The sequence below is a fragment of the Argopecten irradians genome, chromosome 3 (assembly GCF_041381155.1).
Source record: "Argopecten irradians isolate NY chromosome 3, Ai_NY, whole genome shotgun sequence".
In the NCBI taxonomy this organism is placed as follows: Eukaryota; Metazoa; Mollusca; class Bivalvia; order Pectinida; family Pectinidae; genus Argopecten; species Argopecten irradians.
The window spans coordinates 15,843,819-15,858,039 of NC_091136.1; the positions used below are offsets into that span (position 1 = coordinate 15,843,819).

A 14,221-nucleotide genomic window follows, 5' to 3' on the forward strand; every position below is an offset into this window, starting at 1 on the left:
TATCAATATATAGATGTATTACCATGGAACAGACCCTTAACTCAATAACAGAATTGATAACATATGCATGTAAAACATTTTTTTTAATATCTGTCTCTATTTGCATTCAAATGCTCTCGTGGACCCCTATATAAAGTATGTGAATCAAGACAACTGCTCCAATAACACCACACATCAAATAAACAGTGCACTCATTTGAAAGCATTTCACTATGGAGCAAACACTTATGCTTTTATTGTATCTTATGACAGTTAAATGTAAATTAAAAAGATCTAATTGGCGTTGGGATAGGGGGTCATTTCACCATGGCCATGGAATTTTGACGCCCCCGCCCCCCACCCCACTTCCTCTCCCTTCTAAGTTGAAGTTCTCATAGTCATACTTTTTTTGCAAATAACATTTAATATTCACTGAAATCATAACATATATAGTTTTATTGTATCTTAAGGCAGTTAAATATAAATTGAAAAATTATAATTGGAGTTGGGATGGGAGGGTCATTTTACCATGGCCATGGTATTTAACCCACCCCCCCCCCCCCCCCCCCCTCCCTCCAGCTACCACTTCTAAGTTGAAATTATCATATATAGTCATAGTTTTATGCAATTAACTTTAAAAACTCACTGAAATCATAATATACATATGATTTTAGTGTATCTCGAGGCAGTTAAATGTGAATTAATTTGCGTAGGGATTTGGGGTCATTTCACCATAGCCATGGTATTTTGAACCCCCCCCCCCCCCCCCCCCCCCCCCCCCCCCCTAAAAAAAGAAAAGAAAAAATGAAAAAAAAATATTACACAAACTTTACTTTACTTTCTGATAAATATGTTCTGAACAAGTTGACCTAGCTGAAACGAGCATTAAATGTCCGATTGATATTAAGAAAAAATCTACCCTGAAATTCACCGGAAATTGGCCATTATTAATACTGGTCATTCCAGGATAAAACTCTAACCAGCAATTGAATAGAAGTTTAAAACGTTTGGACACAGCAACTTTTTATACATGACGGAGTGATGATTAATTTTACTCGGAAGTTATTCATATTCAAAATTTCATAACTTTTCTCTGATATGTCCCCGACATCATTATTACAATTTGAATTAATTTTCCTATGTGGGTATTTCGCCATTTTGAAAATTTCCCAGTACACTGTAAATTACGTGATACTTTTTATGTTGTTAACATCCATAACATTTTATATTTAGCATTGTTTCTGAAAACGACATTCAAATATTGAGAATACAACCACTTTGTTGAAATCAATATAGTTTAAAGTCAATTTGCATGGCATTGTATCTGTCTACTTGCCATTCATTTACTTTCAGGCAGACGCATAGCTGAACAAGACATGTACGTGATGATGGCGAAATTGTTGAAAAAGTATAGAGTCAGCACTCCAACAAAAGATTTGGGCTTAAAATATCAAATCATTCAGATACTCGACCGGCCTGTGACATTCCAATTTCAGGAACGCACATAGTATTTTGTTTGAAACTGTTTTCGTTATAATTAATATGATCCATGCATATGTATAAAAATATCCATAGAAAAAAAAAGAAAAACAACAAGACATGTTAATTAATCCTTCAAATATTATACACTTCAATTATATAAGAATGCTCAATTATTCAGTATAGTGTATTATATTGTGTTGGATTTAGCATGTAATACTATGTGGCAATGTGATACAGTATGCAGTATGGCAATGTATGGCAATGCATGACATGGGATTTTGATAAGTACATTGTATCTCATTCTGTTAGAATATTTCATGATTATTCTGACAATATCAAGCTCCTAATTCTAAATCGATTTTGATATAATAAGGACACAGGCAAAATACCTTTGTATTGTTTATAAGCATGCTGTTCCATTATTCATACATGTAACGTCATTATAAACGTATAAACTGTACCATGTATTTTAGTTATTTTGACATTAAAGCAAGGTTTTAGGGAGATGGCTAATAAAGGCCATTAGTGCAATCATGTTGCCTGCCCCTGCTGCCCCATATCCCTATAATATATAGTAATTGATTTCATAAAAAAATATGAAAATGAAATGAAATCAAGGTTTGTTTTGTGATAATTATACAAAATGCCCCCAAAAACGAATGTTAAAAATTATATTGATCATTTTGGGAGATCCGGCTAGCCTGATTCAATCCATTTTTTAGGATTAAGGATCGGATTTATTGCAAGGAACAAAAGGACGTTTGAGGTGGTTTTTATAAGTCAGTTATTATTTCTTTAACTCTGTTTTTGATTCAGATGCCATTGGTCCATTTTAATTTCCCCTCTATCTGCGGAATGAATTTCTTTATAATCATATATAATGGATCGAGGTAAGTTAATGCTTTGGTCTTGCGAAATATGTACATGAACCTGTTTTTCGCACCCCTCCCCGCCCCCGTGTTGTTTGTCCAGCGGGGTACCGTTTTTGTTGTAATATTGATTGCGTATGTCACTTAGTTGTAATTTGTTACCTGAAGCGATATTTCATTGGCTCCTTTAAACATTCATGGAGACGGGCGTCTGTTAAAAAACAATCAACTGACGTCAACCATACATTTTTGACGTAAACCTTTGTTATATGTAGGTATTTTGTAGTTATTTAGTAAAAAAGTATCATCAAATTTGGGGTTTCATTTTAATATTGAGATTTTTATTTGTCCCGATAGATTTTAATTTTTTGCTCGACAAGGCTCGCCCAAAAAATGAAATATTGTTTGACTGTTTTCATAAAAATATCTAATATGAAATCGAACGACTCATCGTAATGAACCTTTATATGTTGCGCGTATTTATACCTCAGTCATCACTGTGTCACTTAGCAGTCGGACACTAGCAGGCATCATAATATAAAAACAAGACACACCTTATTATCAATATTTATTTACATTATTGCTGGCGACTGAAATTCACGCTATAGCAACATTAGCATCTACCAAGTCAAGATCAAATATGAAGGCCTCTGTGAGCGAGAAGAGATGGACGGGGTACGTATTGGTGTCCTTTTGATCTACAATTACATCAAAAAAAAAAAAAAAAAAAAAATCGAAAAAATATAACGGCACATTGTATCATTTTTGAAGTAGGGCTTCACATCCACTGTTTAATCTTCAAATTAAAAAATTTGTTGGCTTGTGAATTGGTCAAGATACTGCAGACACACTCGATATTATTTTTTCGTTCTTTTGTAAGTTAACAGATATCGACGCCCAACTTTCAAAAAGCAAAAGCAAAGCATATAGAAACCCAGTGCCCCCCAAAGCCGTTATTTCATCAATTTTGATTTACATCAAAGGATCCAAAACTTCCCGTCGCAAGTTGGTACTCAATCACCGTTCTTCTATCTATGCTATGAACTATTCTAGGAGGTGTATAAGTACGACAGGTGATAGGAATACCCATGGTGTAGTATCGAGGTTGCATTTTCCTCCAGCACCAAACTATAGCAGGATTACACGGTCTTCCATGCATACGTCACATGGCAAATAGAGTTAATCGTGGTCTTTGATTTTAAAAGATCTTGTTGCACTCTATTATACTTCATTGTTTATCAAACTATGATCAAAACGGAATTCGAAGACAAAGCAATCTCACGAAACAAGAGGAATACAATGAAAATTCTGACACAAAGAATTAATTATTTTGGTTTCTAATACCAATTCGACGGCATAGTCATTTGATAATAACAACAATTTATAGTAATAATACAAAAAACATAAGCAAAGTATTCATTCTTCTTGAGAAAGTTTCAATCAAGTCATAGGTGTGGTTAAAACATCCTATCATTTTTTTAGATGCCTCCACCGGACACGAGTGAGCATAAAAATGATATTCATCTTTTGAACAATAAATTGTGATTAATCGTTGTTTGGTATAAGGCCTATATAAACACATAAACAATTTAAATGAATTTATTTTGCCACTGTGGTAATTGCATTGCTCAAATGAGTTACTTAATGTAAGACTATAGAATGTTATGCCAGGTAATTTGTTCGTGGGATGCAATATAGTTATTCTTAAATATTTTTTAACTAGAAGAAAAATATATAATTATCCAAACTTTTTATCAATAGTGGTTAATGGTGTAAAGTAAGTAACTTTTTTAATTGAAGAAAAATACAAAATTCATTGCCTGCTCATGTATTTTTATAGTGCAATACATGTAATACATTTTGTCAGCTGGTGGAGCAACTTTAAATAGGTGGTTCATATTACGTAAATCACTGACTACCTAGGATGCTAATGCCCAACTCGACGCTTTTATTTTCATGTAAGAGTTAAAGTATATAAACACTGTGTTCATAAAAAAGAATACAGTCGTAACTGTTTGTTGATTGATCTCTTTCAGCCTCTTATCGTAAAGGGTGAATAAATAAGGCTATTACAAGTAACAAGATATAGGACTGGGTGACTGTCTTTATTATTAGTGTAGAATAAAAAACATATTTTATACATGTTTTGTAAATAACTGCTAACCATTCAAAACAAAAAAAAAAACAAATCTTTAACAAGGTAAAACAAAATACATTCATTGGAAATGCCATGATATATTCACCTATGTTTATTCTAATGGTCTGGATAATTTGGCACAAATTATGATGCCATAATGACATGAATTGAATCACTTCTCCTCTATTCCTAATCAGAATATGAATTTATTTATTATCTTTTAATATAGACCAATAATTAATTATCTAGACAGTACACAAAATACACAAATTATAAATAAAACAATTTTACTGGGTATCGAAATTTAAATTTGTAATTTTGAAACTTGATGTGGCACACGGTCACGTCTAGACGGCCACAAATTTTCCCCCAATATTATTTATTGAAATCTTCTTTAGTAGGGGTTTTGGGAAGAAGTAGTCAGCCAATTCAGCACCCAATTGTGGTTTGGTCTACAGAAAGATGGAACTAACCTGGATCGAAGTTTTTTTGTGTTTTGTTCTAACGTTTGTGTTTTGTATACCGCCCCCCCTCCTCTACCACCCAACAGAAAAGTCCTTTTTGATGTGGGGTTTATAACTATTCTCCGATACTTTCACAGCAGAGGGATTTAGTCCGTGGTTGATTTTGCTGTGGGGAAAAAAAGGAGAAAAGAAATATTGTGAAAAGATAAAAAAAGTTATTCCTCCTTCTTACCACAGGGGGGGTGTTAATAGTGTAATATAATTGGTTGTAAGACCCCATATTATTGTGTAGGTCAGCTCAGATCTCCAGATGCGCTTAGCCCAAAATAATAACGCGATGACGACATTAAATACACATTCTGTGCGCGTCTTATTAACCTCTGCCGCCGGCGCCGCAATGTTAGAATGGACTTCCATCCAATTTTGACCACATAACGACCGTTTCCTGTTGCGATAAATGTGCGCGATGAAAAAAAAAAAAAAAAAAAAAAAGCTTGGACGTGGAAAAAAAATTATATGTTGAATACCCGCCGATTGAAATAAGCTGGGGAAACCATGTGGGTCGTTGGTATTTCAATCATTTTTTACGTACATAAGTATGGGCCCCCAATAAGAAGCAAAACATGGGTCTGTGAATGCACAGACAGGGATATCCCTCAACCCGGAGGGGAAAGATTTTTGGCCGTCTACCCGAGAGAAGAGATTACTGAGTCAGGGATTTATGGATGACTCTGCACCTCGGCACATATATCTATTTTACTGGCATAGATGTGTTTGTTGACAGGGGGTAGATGGTACATCTTCTAGGTCACTGGACATACACCTTGGATGGTTGTTGGTTATGCCTTTAAAGTTGGGGGGGGGGGGGAGGGGGGGGGGGGGGGGTTTGGGAGATAATGGCATTTCTGTCACGGAACCTGAGGGTTATATTAGTCGACAATGTGGGGATTCCTGTATTTCAATACTTATATATATATACTATATGCTAATAAATATAAATGCATTACATTATATAACGGTTTTAACGTGGAATAAAATAAAATATATTTTGCCAATATTAATATATAACAGCAACTACAGGCTAACAAGACATATAAAATGTATATACTTGCAGCTGATAGACAACAAATAAAGGATTCAAAAGGGAAATAAAATGTTGATAACATATATAAATATCAGTATATTTCTACAATCGCTACAGCTATCTCTAGATGTGACTAGAAAAATTTAAGATTATAAAAATAATATACTTTGTGATCTTTATGATATTAATATATGAAAATAAAAAATTATAGTTAGCATTAGAAAAATAAATTAAAAAAATACAATCTAAAGAGATGTTTTTCTGTTGTTACATTCTTTTTTCAAAAATTATCAAACTATACTGTATTGACAGAAGCAACTATACCAGATCATTTTTCTTTTAACAATCAAATGAAACTTAATACTGAATAATTTTTTTTTTTTAAAAAAAACTATTGATTTTCATTATTTGTAATCGTATAATAAAACAAAAGGACATTTTGGCATTCCATTGTTAACACAAACTTTCTCATATAAACAACAATTTTCAATCTATCAACACAAATGAATAATACTTCCAGGACATTGGTCTTTTCATTTCTTCTACATGCATCAACTGTACATTAGATTTTTTCTTAACATTTCTTTAAAACATTTTTTAAATGTATTAGAGTTGTGTTTACCGAAAATATAAGTCTTTTAACAATATAAAAGTAATAGACCTATAGCATCACCTTGACGTATACCACCTTTTTAGAAAATACTTTAAAAACAAGATATTTTAAGTAATAATTACTTTAGTCTTTGGGACAAGAGCAAATTTACTTTATTGAATACACTTGATGTCATCTTGGTTATTCTTGTATACAACGAAAACCAGCAGTTTATTATCAACAGTTTTAACATTATCACAATTTCATCATTGATCCAGCGTTTAGATTACATTTATTTTGCATTCAGGAAATTTGCGGGAAGCTAATGGAAATAAATGGTGACAATTGAAATAATATAACGATTTACCTTTACAAATATACAAACATACTTATTAACATGTGTTTGTACCTCATATTATATAAGAATAAAAATAATAGGAACTTACCACACAATTAAAATTAATATCACTTATCAAAAAAAAGATAGTTTACCATTTTTAAAAACAAAAACATAGAAATAGATGTTATCACACGACCAGAATAGATTCAAGCAAGTATAAGATCAATTTGGTTAATCATAAATATCATCAACTTTGTAAATCACATTAGTTTTGCATTCCAATCTATATTTTCACTTTCTGTAATTGCAAATGAGACTTCAATCAAAAATCCAATCCATGGATCAAAAAGACTATCCCATGGCCTGCAATGTCTCAAGAATTAAACCCCATTGAGCATGTGTGGGAACCTTCTCGGACAAAAAGTCCACGAACAAATTACGGATTTCATGATGCCGACATATTGCAGAATTTCGAGCTGCGTTGATTGAATGGCAGCGATTTTCTCAAAATCAACTTCGATGTCTGGTCCATGGCATGAGAAGAAGGGTCCAGGACCTGAACCTTTTTTCAGTGTTTTAAAAATGCCTTTTCAGAGCATGTTTTTAAAACCATGTAACACATCAGATTTTGTTTAAATGTATTTCTTTTTGATAATGTAAACATCTTCATAGATATAAAAACATTCTTATTGAATATCCATATGAATTTCCGTCCTTTTTGTGCTTTTACCTAACTGACAAAATTAGGTCCTTCAAATATTTAAATCAGGGCTTTGAGATGGCCAAGGGTTTGAAATCGAAGTGTTTGGATAGTATTGCTATTTTCCTACTCAGATGTTTCTCTCGACATTTTCTTCGAAACGGATCGCTGTTTAAATCCGGCGACAAAAAATCTCCTTCTAACACTTCTCAAAGATAGATTAGTTACTACTCCATTGTTGTTAATTGTTTTATTGTCATTTAAAATGCCTCCCTAGTTTCTTTCACAAGCCTTATCAAATGGCGTTCACATCGTCCACAGGTTTTACGTGGTCTCCCTCTTACGTGAATTGGCGGTCTAGAAGCAATGCTACAGCTGAAAATGTGAGAACCAATCTTTCTATTTGCTCAATGACGTCGCCAATGTACTTTGGATTGTTTGCTATTCAAAATAAAGTGTTGTTTCGGGGCTTATGGAGATCTAATCATACGACACACCATTTCCATTGCTATCCTACACATTACAATGTACTTATTGTAAAAGAAATGCTTTATTTTTGCATTTTTCTGCTGAAGTAGCATCGGTGGGCGAATTCCTGTTTATCAAAAAGATAAAATATTGACAAAAAAGTTCACAGTGACCTATTTAATATCTCATTATCACTCAACCTTCCACGTACTTCATGTTCTATTGAATGTTGTAGTTAATATATTCCTCCATCTTCACGGGGTGATAGGTTCGGCTAAAGGCACTTTAACGTAACTGGATGGAATATACTATTATAAGGAGACACAACCAGGCCATTTTTACCGCCATCTCCATATGAATTTCCGTCCTTTTTGTGCTTTTACCTAACTGACAAAATTAGGTCCTTCAAATATTTAAATCAGGGCTTTGAGATGGCCAAGGGTTTGAAATCGAAGTGTTTGGATAGTATTGCTATTTTCCTACTCAGATGTTTCTCTCGACATTTTCTTCGAAACGGATCGCTGTTTAAATCCGGCGACAAAAAATCTCCTTCTAACACTTCTCAAAGATAGATTAGTTACTACTCCATTGTTGTTAATTGTTTTATTGTCATTTAAAATGCCTCCCTGGTTTCTTTCACAAGCCTTATCAAATGGCGTTCACATCGTCCACAGGTTTTACTTGGTCTCCCTCTTACGTGAATTGGCGGTCTAGAAGCAATGCTACAGCTGAAAATGTGAGAACCAATCTTTCTATTTGCTCAATGACGTCGCCAATGTACTTTGGATTGTTTGCTATTCAAAATAAAGTGTTGTTTCGGGGCTTATGGAGATCTAATTATACGACACACCATTTCCATTGCTATCCTACACATTACAATGTACTTATTGTAAAAGAAATGCTTTATTTTTGCATTTTTCTGCTGAAGTAGCATCGGTGGGCGAATTCCTGTTTATCAAAAAGATAAAATATTGACAAAACAGTTCACAGTGACCTATTTAATATCCCATTATCACTCAACCTTCCACGTACTTCATGTTCTATTGAATGTTGTAGTTAATATATTCCTCCATCTTCACGGGGTGATAGGTTCGGCTAAAGGCACTTTAACGTAACTGGATGGAATATACTATTATAAGGAGACACAACCAGGCCATTTTTACCGCCATCTCCATATGAATTTCCGTCCTTTTTGTGCTTTTACCTAACTGACAAAATTAGGTCCTTCAAATATTTAAATCAGGGCTTTGAGATGGCCAAGGGTTTGAAATCGAAGTGTTTGGATAGTATTGCTATTTTCCTACTCAGATGTTTCTCTCGACATTTTCTTCGAAACGGATCGCTGTTTAAATCTGACGACAAAAAATCTCCTTCTAACACTTCTCAAAGATAGATTAGTTACTACTCCATTGTTGTTAATTGTTTTATTGTCATTTAAAATGCCTCCCTGGTTTCTTTCACAAGCCTTATCAAATGGCGTTCACATCGTCCACAGGTTTTACTTGGTCTCCCTCTTACGTGAATTGGCGGTCTAGAAGCAATGCTACAGCTGAAAATGTGAGAACCAATCTTTCTATTTGCTCAATGACGTCGCCAATGTACTTTGGATTGTTTGCTATTCAAAATAAAGTGTTGTTTCGGGACTTATGGAGATCTAATTATACGACACACCATTTCCATTGCTATCCTACACATTACAATGTACTTATTGTAAAAGAAATGCTTTATTTTTGCATTTTTCTGCTGAAGTAGCATCGGTGGGCGAATTCCTGTTTATCAAAAAGATAAAATATTGACAAAACAGTTCAGAGTGACCTATTTAATATCCCATTATCACTCAACCTTCCACGTACTTCATGTTCTATTGAATGTTGTAGTTAATATATTCCTCCATCTTCACGGGGTGATAGGTTCGGCTAAAGGCACTTTAACGTAACTGGATGGAATATACTATTATAAGGAGACACAACCAGGCCATTTTTACCGCCATCTCCCAAAATGCACACACGAGTACCACGATCAGCATATTACATACGGGGATATCGTTCTAAAGTGGCATAAGCTAATTTAGAACACTTTTAGGTTCATGTAGTAGCTGGAAACTACCGGAACTAAAGGAAAATATATCAGAAGCCGTTCGAAAGCAAGAAAATATATATTACGCTACTCAAAACATTCCAACAAACAAGTTTCTTATTATTTACCTGATTTACCGGATCTTCGGCTACTGATAAGACATTGGGTTCTAGACTACCTTTACTTTCGACTTCTGTCATGTAGATTTCATCGAGTTGCGCATGTCCGATGTAATCAAATTCATTTCCTTCACTCAATTTTAGATCTTCCGATCCTATATATATAAAGTCTATGTTTTCAATTAATAGCACTTGTTTCCGTTTTCTAAAAACAATTGTACAAACACTTGCTAAAAGTCATGTACAATTTTTTTTACAGATATTAAAATAATATACTTCCGGTTGAAATAAAGTTCTCTTCAACTGGCACAACAGGTCAATCACATGCTCACAATTTATGAGGTTTGGACTCTGTATGCAGTTAGATCTCAATGTAGCAATCTGGTTTAAATTTCAAAGGATGGTTCTTCCACTCAGTGTTTAAGTTTGTTTTGAATGAATTAATGCTTTCAGAGTTAACCACTTTGTCCGATAAATTATGCCATGTGTTCACTACTCTTAAAGAAAAGGAATTACTCCTGCGCCGAAGTCTTTTTGTTGTGACCTCTTGTTCTCCTATATTCGTTCCGGGGAAGTAATCCATTAGCAGAATGGCTCGACTTGTCGAAATCATTAATAATTGGATCATATCATATCGTAGTCTCCTGTATTGTAGAGTTGGAAGACCCAAAAGTTTCAGTCTTTCCGTATATGGTGTTTCATGGAGTCCATGCACTTGTTTTGTTGCACGCCTTTGTACATTTTTTAACTCAATCATATCCTTTTGCAAAATTGGGTTCCAAACTGTTACTGATTATTCCAGTTGTGTACGTATTAGATACTCATAGAGTGGAATAAACATATCCTTGTCCAATATCGTGAATGATCGGTTTATCATTCCAATTAGCCTATTCCCCTTTTTCGCACAATTTGCTACATGTAGATTAAACTTAAGTTCTGTGTCGAAAGTAACTCCAAGGTCTTTCTCATATTTGTCGCAAGAAATTTGTTGTATGTATCCATCTTCTTCTCGCATGACATATACAGAGTTTATATTTCTTTGTCCAAAATGTAGTGTTGTACACTTAGATGAATAAAACTTCAATTGCCATAGTGTTGACCATTCACTTGACTTGTCCAAATCACTTTGATTTTTTCGGAATCTTCAAGTTGGTTACATGATCCGTAAATTTTCGTATCATCAGCAAATAGTTTTGATTTTCCAAGAATATGTTTTGGCAGGTCATTTATATATACCATGAAGAGGATGGGACCCAGAACACTATCTTGAGGAACTCCACTATATACTTCTATCCAGTCAGAATGTATTCCGTTGACTACAACTCTTTGACGACTCCCTTCTAAGAATTTGGATATCCATGTCACAATTTTTCCTCGTACTCCAACATTTATTAGCATTTTTATCAGACGCTCTTGCGGCACTGTGTCAAAAGCTTTTTTAAGTCCAAATATATCATATCCAAAATTTTCACCCTCGTCCAGCTTTTCAGTTATTTCATCATGGACTTTCAGAAGTTGAAGTGTTGTAGATTTTCCTTTAATGAAGCCAAATTGTTCGTCCATAATAGTATTATTCCGATCTAGATGACCCATCATATTGTCTCTAAGAACAGATTCCAAACATTTTACAATGATGCTGGTCAAACTAACTGGTCTGTAGTTTTCTGCTTTCCTTTGTATTTCCTTTTTTAAAAATTGGTGTTATATTTGCCTCCTTCCATTCTGATGGTAAAGCTCCTTCTTGTAGTGATTTATTAAAGATTATTGATAAGGGGAGACTAATACATGGCTTAGTTCTTTTAGAACTTTAGGATGTAACCCATCTGGTCCGGGGGATTTAGAGGCATCTAATTTTGATAGCTTTTTAAACACTTGTTCTGTTGTAACTTGAATGTGCAGAAGTTCTGACTGTAAATTAACTGCAGTTGGTGTAGGTATGATGTTTAAGTCTTCTTTCGTAAACACACTTGCGAAAAATGTGTTTACTTCCTTAGATTTACCTTCATCCTCAGTTTCTATAACACCATTCTCTAGTTCTAGATCAGGCACTCCAGTTTTAGTATTGGTCCTAGATTTGATAAATTTTCAGAAACCTTTAGAGTCTGTCTTAAATTCCTTGGCAATTTTGGACTCGTATTGTATTGATGCTCTCCTTAAAGCTGATGTTACTCTATTTCTTGCTAACCTGTTTGTTTCCCAGTTTGCGCTTGTTTTGTTCCTTTTGTATATTTCCCAGGTCTTCCTTTTTCTTCTAAGGGTGTTTATTGTTTGTACATTCATCCAAGCTTTCCCATACCTCCTTCCAGGTCTACTTTTTGTCACTGGTATATATCTTTTCACACGTGATTTAATTTTGTCGACAAAGTAGGCCCACGCATCCACAGTATTTAGCTCATCCATATTGTTTTCCCAATCTATGTTTGAAATATCCAAACTCATTAATTCATAATTCCCTCTATAAAAACAGTACTTGTTTTTGGCGGTGGTATCTTTATCAATCACAATCTCGATGTGATAGAATCTTGTTATATGATCACTCTTTCCTAATGGTGCATCAATCCTCAAGTTTTTTCACTGTATCCTCATATTTAGAAATTACCAGATCTAGAGTTGATGGTTCATTTCCCTGTCGGTGCCTGGTATGACCTTGTACATGTTGTATGAGATAGTTTCTCTTTAACACATTCTAGAAACTTATCCGTTGATGATCCTAGGGGTCCCGGAATAGTCTCCCTTGACCAATCAATGTTTTTATAAAGGAAGTAACCCATGATGATAATGTTGTTATATTTTTCACACACTGTCTGAATTGCTTTTTTTTTAGTTCCAATGAATTTTCTGTGCTGCTTAGTGGACTTCTGCATATGCATCCAATTACTAATTTTTGGCTTTTATACAATGACAAAGTACACCAAATAGCCTCACTAAAATTTAATTCCATCAAGTGTTCCTCAATGTCTTTTAGGTTTGATTTAATATAGATAACTCCTCTTCCGGTTTCCAGTGAGACAGTGAACATGTCATAACCACCAATGTCGAATTCACAGAGATTTAAGTTTCCTGTTCTTTCGTAACATTCCAGTCAAGGCAATTATACTCGGATTTTCTTGGTCAACAACAGTTTTCAACTACATTACTGTACATCACGCTGATAATGGTTTCAACGCTATTTCCATCAGCGTCTTCTACAGTATGTGAGTTAAAAATAAAACTGGACTCCTACTCAGGTGGTTGCTGTGATGTTACTACCTCATTCCCTTGCTGACTATAAATCAACGTTGGATCTAAATCCTCATAGTTCATCTGTTCCTCTTCAACATCACTTCCTTCAATACTGGACAGATTTCCCTGGTCACACCTTTCTAGTGAATCTATTAGTGTTCTCATTGCGAATGGATCAAATGATAAGTCACTAATACCTTCTGAGGGTAGACCTGTGTTAGAACAGGCGCAACGCAGCAGGTGTTCCCCTCCGGTATTTTGGACTGGAGATCCAATTCCCTGGTCGTTAATCTGTGTCCATACTTTCAATTTTTGGAGTTTTCTTTAGTTTGATATTTTCGTTTTCTGAATCTTGATTTTTCTTAGGGTTAGTTACAGAATCATCTTTCACCACTTTACTTCCTTTGATTCTAACTCTTTCTCCTGCCTCTTTTCTTGTCTTTAGCTCCATCACCAGCTCTTTGTTTGACTCTCGTTGTTTCGGAGTTAGGTCACGTGCAATGTAGATTGACTTGAACATGTCATGGTCTATGTCTTTGATTTTCCTGCCACATTGCAGTAGCTTCCTCCTGGAGTCATTTTCATTGAACACTAACTTTACAGGTCTAGGTCTATCTGCCTGTTGTAGTTTCCAATTCTGATCACATGCTTGACATCTAGTTGCTCAATTCCTCACTTTTCCACCATGAC

At 34.5% G+C, this 14,221-nt stretch overlaps 1 protein-coding gene across 1 annotated transcript; it reads right to left on the reverse strand.

Annotated features, from left to right (window-relative positions):
- Positions 1–11,389: 11,389 nt before the first annotated feature.
- LOC138319500 (uncharacterized) lies at positions 11,390–13,696 on the reverse strand. Its single transcript, XM_069262656.1, has 3 exons — positions 13,533–13,696; positions 12,129–12,377; positions 11,390–11,912 (listed from the first exon to the last, which is right to left on the reverse strand). The coding sequence occupies exons 1-3, from the start codon at positions 13,694–13,696 to the stop codon at positions 11,390–11,392; spliced, it is 936 nt and encodes a 311-aa protein (XP_069118757.1).
- Positions 13,697–14,221: the final 525 nt, after the last annotated feature.